This window comes from Sinocyclocheilus anshuiensis, unplaced genomic scaffold (genome assembly GCF_001515605.1).
Source record: "Sinocyclocheilus anshuiensis isolate Anshui unplaced genomic scaffold, SAMN03320099.WGS_v1.1 scaffold1038, whole genome shotgun sequence".
Lineage (NCBI taxonomy): Eukaryota > Metazoa > Chordata > Actinopteri > Cypriniformes > Cyprinidae > Sinocyclocheilus > Sinocyclocheilus anshuiensis.
The window spans coordinates 576,274-587,686 of record NW_015536540.1 but is presented as its reverse complement, the minus strand read 5'-3'; the positions used below and the strand labels follow the sequence as shown (position 1 = coordinate 587,686).

General features: G+C 37.5%; 1 protein-coding gene and 1 long non-coding RNA gene across 3 annotated transcripts in view; one reads left to right on the top strand and one right to left on the bottom strand.

Moving 5' to 3' along the window:
• Positions 1-11,413, bottom strand: part of LOC107696990 (uncharacterized) — a 16,089-nt gene that overhangs the window by 3,545 nt on the left and 1,131 nt on the right. The window contains exon 2 of the long non-coding RNA XR_001635146.1: positions 5,413-5,419. This is a non-coding gene — a long non-coding RNA (uncharacterized LOC107696990). The remainder of the gene's footprint in view (positions 1-5,412; positions 5,420-11,413) is intronic.
• mbpa (myelin basic protein a) lies at positions 2,582-10,562 on the top strand. 2 transcript variants are annotated; one of them, XM_016497575.1, is made up of 6 exons: positions 2,582-2,852; positions 4,020-4,088; positions 5,194-5,220; positions 5,597-5,617; positions 6,944-7,033; positions 9,062-10,562. In XM_016497575.1, exons 1-6 carry the CDS (start codon positions 2,733-2,735, stop codon positions 9,110-9,112), a joined length of 378 nt encoding a protein of 125 aa, XP_016353061.1. In that variant the 5' UTR covers positions 2,582-2,732; the 3' UTR covers positions 9,113-10,562. The 2 variants fall into 2 exon arrangements, with proteins under 2 accessions (XP_016353061.1, XP_016353053.1); XM_016497567.1 differs by having other exon boundaries at positions 2,588-2,852; positions 3,984-4,088.

The window sequence follows — 11,413 nt, the reverse complement described above, 5'->3', positions numbered from 1 at the left end:
TATATAAAAACTAATTAGACTTTTCAACTATATATTTCATTCAATATATCATAGACACACATAATTAAAGTGTGTAATAAAAAATAAAAAACTGTATAGCCTATGGAATGGTGCACACATGTGGTACTAAACATGCTTTCCAAGCAACCGATATGTCCAGCTCTCTCATCCAGAGTTTTCTTGTTTGGCATTTAGATTGGTTGACCTCATGGATTTGTAGACACTGGTTACCTGTGAAGATCAATCATGTCATTTTGTATTCCCAATCAGAGATAACTGACTGACTTTTTCAGGGGAAATATCTACATAAGCTACACACAGAGTTAGTCTACAAACAATTTCACAGTGATTTCTCCTTTGCAAATGGAAGTGGTGGTGGGGCCAAAGCTGCTCTGTGGGCGTCTTGGTCGTGATCCGCATACTTCTCATTGTTTTGGGCTCTCTCCCATGTTTGTGTCCCACAAGATCACATCAAGAATTGTATTGTATGCCCCTGTGTGTCTTTCACCCCTTTCTGGGCAACAAAGCCTCTGGTCTTCAACACAAGGCCACTTGCAGTGCAACCTGCCCACTCTCTGCATTCCTGCACTGATCTCTTAAAGAGCAGTGGGAGGTTTGTAGATAGCCAGCCCTTCAGCCAACAGATGAGCTTCTGTGGACTGGCCAGAGTGAACAAACACAAGCTTCTCCATTTATAGACTCAGGGTTTGCTATAAATTGAGACTGAGAGGCCAGGCTAGTTGAATATGCTCATAGGCAAACTTGTGAAGGGCATGTTTTGAGAGGATGCTGTGAACGTTTGCAAATACTCAATGTGTTCTCAACAGTTCACGGTAGAATTGCACACTGAATATACAGTAATAAACAACTGAAACGTGGAAATCTGTTTGGGTTTAATTCCACTCATGTATGCTTATGATTGAGCAGCACAGATTGTTGTAAGAACCCACCTGAGGGTCCCCATATCAAATTGTCAACTTAAATAATACTAAAAATTGACCATGTTTCCTACATTATTTTATCTCTAACGTGTTGTTTTAATGCTCTGCATTGTCTACACTTTGGGAGATAAAACCAAATTATGTAATTGGTACATAGTGCATTTATTATATGCACTATGTACTAGTGTATATACTAGTAGTTTAAGTGGGAAATATTTGGGATATTATTCAATATCTGTTAGCATTTCCTTAATAATGCTCCTTTCTTCCTTAAACTGTCATTAAACTGCATTTTAGATAGAAAAATCACAAAGAATATTTGGATATATTGAATATAACATTTGGATGCATTTACAATGTTTAGCCTGATTTAGATTCAGCTTTCCAACTGCAATCATATGGCATAATTTCAAAATTACTGCAGGTCTAGATTTGATTGTATATTAAATTGACTGGATATGTTTACAAATTCTGTGTATCATTTTTGCCTGCACTGTGTTTTTTATATTTCCTGAGCTATTTCATATATGCCTCATTATTTTAGCTTATGCCTATTTGCTCAGTATTGCTGGATCTCTAGCTGGAATGAATTTCCTCTACTAATGACCTTGTGGAAAACATCTTGAGGACAAAGGAAATTGCAGCCTCACATCTGGGTGATCATAACGAAGGAAAAGCCTTCCTTTATATGATCAGAATTTTTTATTTTTTGGCAACAGATAGTACAACAACAAAAAGAGAATACTTTTTTTTTAAATGAATGAGTAAATAATAAAAACAGCATATTTTTACTATGAAACACAGTGGCCTTTGTTCTTTGGCCAAGCTGGCAGCACAAACAACTGTCGATTGTTTTTAAAAAAGCAGGAAAAAACAGCATGCTAAAGCCAACAGCATTTTTAGCAGCACTTTACCCTCAACAGAGACGGATTTGTCCGTGTGTTCATAATGTTTCTCTGAAAAGCACGGTGGGCACCATGCTGAGTATCACACACAGCAGTTGGTTAATGAATTGCAAAGTCATTGAAAATGAATTAATTTGTGGATATTTCAAGATGGGAAGGGAACAGAGCAAGCGGGCGAGCGCATGATTGCACTGTTTATCCGGGATACAACTTGCAAGACTTACTTCAAGAAATCAATCCAAGAACTAGCTCACAGCATTTTGAAATTAAATTTATCAATGAAATAACAGAAGGCGTGCCTCCTCAACTGTCGCATGACATCATCAGGGTGTGGCTGTGTTGTTTAAACTTCTGGAGACGTTTCATTAAAGCACACGGCAACATATGTCTGAAGCTAACAATTCCAAACCCCTCACGTTGCAAAATACCCTATGTAATTTCTCAATGTAAACTATTCGTATAATGAACATGAGTCATCACAACAATGGTTTGATTGTGCTGAAGCCGTTCTTCACAGCGCTCTGCTTCTTTCTCATAGACAGGCCTTGTTGTGCTCGGCCCAAGTCGAGGCAGATGTGGACTAGAACAATAGCAGCTCCTTTTATCAGAGAGCAGGGTAGTGACACCCTCCGCGGGCACACAAGGGCTCGAAAGAATGCCTGGCACTGGCCCAGAATCACTGACGCTATTACAGACCCACCTCATCTCCCGTGATGCCATGCAACGGAGGGGATGACACCTTCAAAGGCCAGCCCTTCTTCCTTAGAAGTGCCGAAGACTATCGAGAAGGTTTGCAGAGTGTCCCCAGAGCGGACTTTGGATTGAGTGGAGAAGGACATTCGTGGGCCGTCCAGACTGTAGACCACCAAACAGAGCAACACCTAGAATGGCCACTGCAAGCACCTCTGGACAAAGCCCCTTCGGGCTGGGCAGGAAGAAGAGGTCCCCTGGTCTCCTGGATCAGATTGGCAGGTTCTTCGGAGGAGACAAAAAGAGAAAGGGAAAGGCGAGTCACTTTTTTTTTTCTAAAATGTGTTTCTCAAACACTGGCATGGTCAATGACAACTTCTTGCTCGCAATTTCTTGGGGAAAAAATTAGACTATAGCTGAATTTCAGTATAGTTTAGGACTATAGTTATAGTTGTGATTGCTTTTGTGTTGCATTCAATTGGATGTGGTTTACAGACACACACAAATTCTCAAATTCAAACTAACTCTGCACTGCAAATGGGCTGCATGTTCTCATAGTCTGATAGTCAGAGTCTCATTTTACAACTGCATTAAAAGATTAACATTTTTCTCAGTTTTGCATATTGGTTGGTACACATGACGGTATTCTGCTATGTGCATGCAGTTCGCCATAGTATAGTATATGTGTATTGCTCACAATTTAAGCCCTAGTATTTGAGGTTCTGTTTATTTGCCATCAAATAGTCTTTATTTATAAATAATGTACAATAATGCACCGTTTTAAAACTACATTTAAAACAGTTAATATGTATGCCAGTGAAATTAGAAATATATTCCAGTCTTGTTACCAGATAAGAGAAAGATTCTCCAAGTTTCATTTCATGCAGCAATTGAACAAAGAATTTGGTCTTAAATCCTGCTGATATTGAACAAATAGCTAAATCTGGTTCAAAATAATGTTCCTTCAAAGATCAATGTTCAAAGCCTGTTCAATCTGCTTTAGCAACTGATTATGAGATTTTTTTTTTTTTTTTGCTTCTTCAATAGCAATCAATCGTGGCGAAATAGCACAAATGTTAAAATCAATGAATTCTCACAGCATTAAGAAGCTTTGGGCACAGCTGTTTGCAGTGCAAGTGATATCATTACAGGGGTTTGCTGTTCTGCTGGTAAAGTGCGATTCAATTACTGCCTCTAGGTAGAGCTTCATCTATTGACACTCATACCTCCTTCAAAGCATGTCAATTTAGGTGCAAAGGTAAATTTAGATAAGCATAATATTTTATAAGCTACATTTTGCCACAAAACTCGAAGAGATTGGCATTGTAGTTAAATTGTGTCTTCGTCTAAATTGTGAATCTTTAATGATTGGATTTCCAGTCCAAGAAGTTGTCACGCTAATGTATGTTGCAACTTGACTAGACGTTTCTCTTTCATTTATTTGAAGGGCTCATTTCGTGGTCATCTATCCTCCTCTCCACAGAGACCCCAGCACTCTTCCACCCGTCGTCGTGGAGATGCCAACCCTGTGGTGCATTTCTTCAGGAGCTTTGTAAGTATCCACGTGTGCTGGCATGGATTCTTACAAGTCTCAGCCTTCAAAGAGTGATGTGAAACCAACAACTGCAACCCCAGAAAAGTTCGACCTAAGACATGAGAATGACATTTTCACACTTCCCTTTGTCCTCATCTTTAGCTCCCACTGATCCAAAGAGTTTGTTACCGCTCTCAGTGCACTGAGCAGCAAGAAAACATTACCTCAACCAATGTATCAGGTCAAATATATTAGAAGAGCTTAAGCTTGCTTTTTTTAACCAAACTTCACCATGACAATCGAAACATAAGCCAAGCTTTGGTCCTAGACATGCCACATTGTGTCTGGCCATTTGCCGCCTGAGTCTGCAGGCCAAGTTTGTCGTCATGTTCAACATGCAGCCCATGTTTTCTTTGCTACAATAGTCCAGACTTGTTTTTCTGTGAGACAGACAACATTACACACACTTACATCACTAGTGTTAGATTCTCTGCTATGTAGTATAGAATGAGTCACTCTTTGAAAGTCACTGTTTCAGATGAAAACTTGAGAATATACACTTGTATGTGTAGAAACATTTGCGTGACAGAGAAGTCGATCGCTCTCCTTTAACATCACCTTCTTCACTTTTTTATTTCGTGATGTAAGCTGTGATGTGAAAATGTGGCAAATTCCACTTTGAGGTGGCATGACCTCAAACCAGCATGTAGACTTATTTAATTACTCATTTTCTTGATTTTCCCCCTGAAAACACAAAATCAGTTCTGTGGAAACTAGATACGAGTGTTTACGTTTCCCTATTACTCATGTCCTAAATTAAAAATGGGTTTCTGGGAAACACTAATTGCACAGTTGTTCCTCAGGTCTGTGGGCTTGTTCATTAAAAAGATAGAGTCTCTGCCTTCATCATTCATCTGAACTGCAAGGAAGCCTAATGATCGACCCCTGTAAACATCTTTAAAATAAAAAGTCTTTATTCAAGGATTGCTTATCTTGTTTGTATTATGCGGGATAACGAAATGTCTCGTTATAATACTCAGGCCTCTAAATTAAAAGCTGTGGCTCTGCTTTTTGAATTCTTAAAATGTTCCTTGACTAAACATTTTCATTTGTTTCCTTGAAGGTGTCCTCGCCTCGTCCCAAGTCAAGGGTAAGTCTCACATCCCATTTTTCTTCTGGCATGCATCTAATCCCATTGTTTAAAATGCTCGTGGTATATGCATTTTAAGTTATTTCAAGACAATTTGCAGCGATATTCTGCTGAAAAAGTGCTTCACTCAGGATATAAATGGTGACAGAGCAAGAATGTGAAATTTGTAACACTCTATTAGGCCATCATTACCTAATTACTATTAAGCATGGGGTTACAACCACCCTCTTAAATGAATAATACAGCTGTTTCCTAGCAGACAGAATAGATTTGACCCATAACCATTTTCTATGCATTCTCGTATCCAGCAATGAAATTGTACTTTCATCTAAGAAGAAAGTTAATCATTCTACATTCTTTTTTGTTTCATGTGCAGTGGAGAGAACTATTGGGCCTGGTATGTCATTCATCTTTGATGTGATTCACGTTTGCATTCACAGACACTCTCATAAACGATCTGATTGGCTGACTGCAGACGTCTTCCTGTCCTATGTCTCGTTTCTAATAGATCTGTCACGTTTCTTAATCATTTGTTCTCTTCTTTGTGAATTAACCAATGCATCGCTCTAATTACAGCTGCTGAACTTTTCGCTGCGCTTCATGAGAATGGGTTCATTTTACGCAAATCTCCAGATTGATCTCATTTTTAGTTGTGTGGAGGGCCATCAAATTTAGGCCCATGCCATTTTTAGTGGAGTTATTAAGCATTATTGCATTGTGGTTTCAATTTAGCCACATTTAATGCTTTCAATATAATTATTGCACATGTTAACTCACAATCTCATAAGATTAAATATGCAGAATGTCAAAATGCATGAAATAGGCATTACTTAAGAAATCTGTTGTAATTTTACCCTAATTTTTCATGTGATTATGAATTTCCACAGCTTTTAGCTGTGCTATAGTACATGAAAGAGTGATCTTAAGCACTGAAATGATTAGAACATTATTACAGTTTTCATATTTTTGCTTGTTTTTCAGTTCTTTCTTTCTTTCTACTGTATATTTTTTGCCTTGATTGTTGCGCTCTTTCTTTTCTGATGGGATTTCTCCTGAACCAGAGTGACTCTCTGCTTCTTGATGACTTTGAGACAGCAAGGGTTTTTCTGAGTCGCAGCCGGTAATGCAGCTTTCTCTCTAGGGGTCTTCGAACTGTTCACTCCCCCCATAAACCCATATTCCAACCCATCTACTCCCTTCCCAGGTCTTGATTCACTGACTCACCAGCGCCCCCTGTATTTTTGTCACATGTTGTTTAACTCCACAGGCTCCAATACATAAAGGCATGCAGCATTAGATGTATTTGGACATTAATAACTGACACACACAAAAAAAAGTGTTTTTCTTTGGCTGGCAAAACTGTTTTGTTCAGATCATTTCCTATGGTCGATCAAATATGTAAATAACCCATGTTATGATTATCCTCCTATGCTGCACTCTTGCCATCTCTAAATCACCCCCTCCTATAATACTCGATATGTGGCAAACATGTAACATTTTCTGTGCTGCAACCTCCTTTTGCACTCTTTATTTGTAGATGTCGGTGCAGAAATGCACTGATGCATCACCAGTCAAAACATATAGCACAGAATCTATACTGCAACATTTGCCAATTTTGTACTTTTTTAATTCACAGTTTGATATAATATCACAAAGAAACTAGTATATCATTAAACAGCAGTGGGCTGCTATCCTCTCTGTGTTCATAAACTATATGTTTTAGGCATCCCCGTCAGCACGTGGCTCGGAGAGCATTAGATCGCCTCACAGACGCAGAAGGGAACAGAATACACTCTCCAGAATCTTCAACCTGGTGAGCCTAAAACAGTAGATAAAGACTCTCTGAAAAGATTATCATACATATTTAAGATCTTTTTTTTTTAGCTTTTTAAAAAAGGTTATTCTCATTTAAACGCAATTACAGTTGATTGATGCGCCTTTATGCAAATGCTTACAAAGAAAGCAATTTCAACATCGAGATGTAATTAAGGCTATTAAAAATGTTCGATAATGGGATGTTGCATAGATTATTGCTTTGAAACCATCCAGAACTCACTTTATGCGCTTGAAGAGGCATGTGAAAAAGTGAATGAGAATGTCCTTGACAAGACTATTGACTGCTTCTGTTTCTGACCCAGAGTCACCTTCTGTATGCAAGTCCAATAATATCCATCTCTCACTAAAGTAATGACACCTATCCTGTCAGTGAGGGCTGTGCAGTCTTTCATCAGTCATTGAAGGTCTTTTATTCAGTTAAGCTTTTCAAAATCAATATTTATTTAGGTTATAAAGAAGGCCTGTCTCATCTGTTTCAATTTTACAGTCAAAGTTGAGTCTTTCTATGCGCCCTAACCTTGCTTATGGTCACTCAGTCATTGAGAGTCTCATTGTAACATAAGCATTTTGAACTTATGCCAGGTGCAGGGAATAAAGTATTCACATCTCTTCATGTTCATTCTCATTGATTGCCAATAAGATTTGATTCCTAAAAAGAATCGTTCACACTGAAGTGAAAATTCCACTAACATTTACTCATCCTTATGTCTTTCCAAACCCGTGGCTTTCTTTCATCCATGGAAAGTAAAGATGTTAATCATCATGTCTTGAGGTGCATTTTCCATACAACGAAAGCGAATGGGGACCAATACAAAAAAGATAATTTAAGGACTAAAAAAAAAAAAATGATTTGCTTGATAGCCATGGTCACCATTCGTTTTCATTATATGGAAACAATGAAAGTAGGAAAATAGGCCACTGATAAAAACAGTTTTACAGGTTTGGAATGAAATGTATTTATGTATTTGTATACATAAACTAGCATTCAAAAGTTGCTCACCTAGTATTATTTGATCAAAAATACTGTAAATGCAGTAATATAGTAAAAACAAATTACAATTTAAAATAATAATTTTCTATTTTAATATTTTAAACATGTATTTTTTGCCTGTGATGACAGCTGAATTATTATTAATGTTGAAAACATGATAATATAAGTCAAAAGAGCAGCATTTATTTTTTGTGTTTATAAATGTCACTTTTTAACAATTTAAGGAATCCTTGCTAAATACAAATATAAAAAACTTACTGACCCCAACCAACTGAATGGTACTATATTTATAAATGTACATATTTGCAAGTATCTGGTCCATATAATTTTTTTAACAGGTACTGTTTTTAACATTTTAAATGTGACATTGAAGCAATGACACTGATGTTCGCGTTTAGCTCAAATCATCTACCTCATCTGCCCTTAGTATATTTATACATGTATGTATTTGCAAGTATCTGTTCCATATTATTTTTAAACAAGTACTTTTTTAACGTTTTAAGTGTGACATTCAAGCAGTATGACACTGATGTTCGCGTTTAGCTCAAATCATCTACCTCATCTGCCCTTTTGCCTAATTTTGTTTTCTCCCTTCTCTTCTGCACTTTTCACATGACAATCTCTCCTGAACAGAGGACACAGAGAACACAATCAAATCAGCCTGGCTTTCCACATCCATTGTGCTGCAGAGTTAGAACGCTGAGTGCTCAGATCACTCTTTTCGAAATGTAGCATAGCTTGTAATGGCTGATAACGCTCCTACAATATGAATTACTCAACAATGCCATTTTTGTTATTCAATTCTTGAGTTTTGACATTGAACATTGAGATCCTTCACCCATTCTGCTGATGCTCTGTGCTATTTCTGTGCAAGCTTCAGCAGTTATTCTTTTGTAATGTGTTTCAGAACTAACATTGATTTTGACCTTGCATAATCAAGCACCAGTGTTGAGAAGGTTTCGTGTTACGCAATTGACACGACGATGACCATACTGGTTTTCTCTCCGATCTCAGGGAGAAAGCCGATCTCGTTCTCCACCCAAACGCTGGAGCACCATCTTCTGAGCCCTTCTCCGACCAGAAAAACACCAAGATAGAAGAGAGTGGAACGGATGAAAAGCAAAAACTTGAGAGGGAGGATCTCTGCCCTATAGATTCACAAGTCGCAGCGAGTTTAACAGACTAACATTGGCCATCTTCGCTTCCTAGATAGAGATACAATCCAAGTATCTGTTGTTACATGCCTGCAGGGTTTCATAAGCATGTGTTGACTGTATGTGTGCAAAACTGCTGCGATAGTTGTCATTGGTCAGGAGATGAGATAGTCAAACGTCTACTTGCTATATTGGAAGTCTCCCTCTAAAATTCAGTTCAAAAATGTTCAAGAGGATCATCATCCCTCAGAAATGCAGATTAACCAAAAGGTTTGATTATTAGTCTTAATTGACTGAACTAGACAGAGTATTTCTCTGTTTGAACCTTTAAACATAAAAGTAAGATATAACTGGCATCGAGACCCATTATTGTATAATTCTGAATTTACCTCAGATGTATCTTACACAATGGGTTGCTTGTGTGCTATCCAGCATTTGAAGCCTGACATTAGTCATTGTGCTACAGTGAAGAAGCCTCTCCATGGTTGAGATCAATGTTCAGCCTCAGTGATGTGCAGTGTATTTGTGGATGTTTACATTAATTGTGGTCCTTGTGTTGTGTTATACATTGGTTATTTCCTTTGTACCAAAAACTATGTATATAGGATTCGTTTTGAGCAATTAAAAAAAAAAAGACGACCAGTTAACATTTAATACCTAATATTAAATTTGATTTATTTGAGTAATTATTTAGCTCTTTAATTAGAAACATGCCTTAAAAATTGTTAATCAAAGACTAAAAACATGATTTTGTGGACTAGGGTATAGATTCTAAGCATATCTGACGCTTGGATTGTATGCCCTCAAATGTTGCACTGCAGTATGTGTGTTAAAACAGCCTGTAAATGTTGTCTGCGTCATTATGTCTGCAATTTTGATGTTATTTTAGAAAGGTCTCATGTAATTACCAGGGGTAGGATTAATATTTAAATAACAGACATGCAGAAATCTAGGACAAACAGTCAGTGGGAGCATAAAGGGTATGAAACTGGCGGGGAAAAGGAAAGAAACCTGAAAGTGTATGAGGGATAATGTGAGAAATAATAAACGAGGAATTCTGAAAGAGTACGGTGGAGTTTATTCAGCTGATTTTTTTTTTCTTCTCTGTGACGTTTCTCACGTGTCTTAATAATGTTCATCGTTTCGTGTCTCATAGACTCTTCCTGTATGTACTGTTTCTGAAATATTGCTGAATAAACATTAGGTCAAATATTCTCCCTGTCAGCGCTGGATTTGTCTCCAAAATGGTGCTACATTTATATAATGCACAGGATATTCTGAAGTGGCCATGTGTTCTGATGTAATATCTTTAACCCTCCCTTTATTTATAAAGTAACGTTAAATAAAGAATCGGAAATGTATGTAGTCTGTGTCTGATTGTGCATCTGTTCATCCCATGAGGTTCTCAAAAATCAGTTTCTCTGTCTTTGTCTTACTAAATGTGTTTGTGCTTTTTGATTTTAGTTATTTATCTATTTATTTTGATTGGACAGTTATAAATTAATTTTTGTCCATTCATTTTTAGTCCACACACCAGATAATGATAAAATATTTACTAGTTTGTCTATGCATCTTCATCTTGATACATTTCTGTAAAAATGAGGAGTCACACACACAGGACAATTAAAATAGCTATAAAATTAAACAGAAACATAATTTTATGCTTCTGGATAAAATTTGGTTTTCTTTTATATCTAACCAACAGTAAAAAATGACTGGGCTTTGTCTTTGAAGACGGTAAAATTACATGTCATGTCAACTGCCCATTTCTTTGTGTTAAAGGGGTCATGTGATGCGATTTCAATTTTTCCTTTCTCTTTGGAGTGTTACAAGCTCTTGGTGCATAAAGAAGATCTGTAAAGTTGCAAAGACTAAAGTCTCAAATCCAAAGAGATATTCTTTATAAAAGTTAAGTCAACCACGCCTATCTAAAACGGCTCGGTCTAACACGCCTCCACATATCTACCTCATGATGTGGGAAGATTTGCATAACGCCACCCAAATGTTCACGCAAAGAAATAAGACTTTTATTCTCGCTGTAGTATTGTTGTTCCCGCCTGCCGCCGCTCACTCAAGCCGGCCTCCGCTCACTCTAGGCCACCGCTCACTCTAGGCCTCCGGCCTCCGCTCACTCTAACCCACCGTGTGTGATGCTGTGTTTCGTTGTGAAAGCGAAACTACTTTGTTTGGTCTTCCAAAAGAGGACGATATC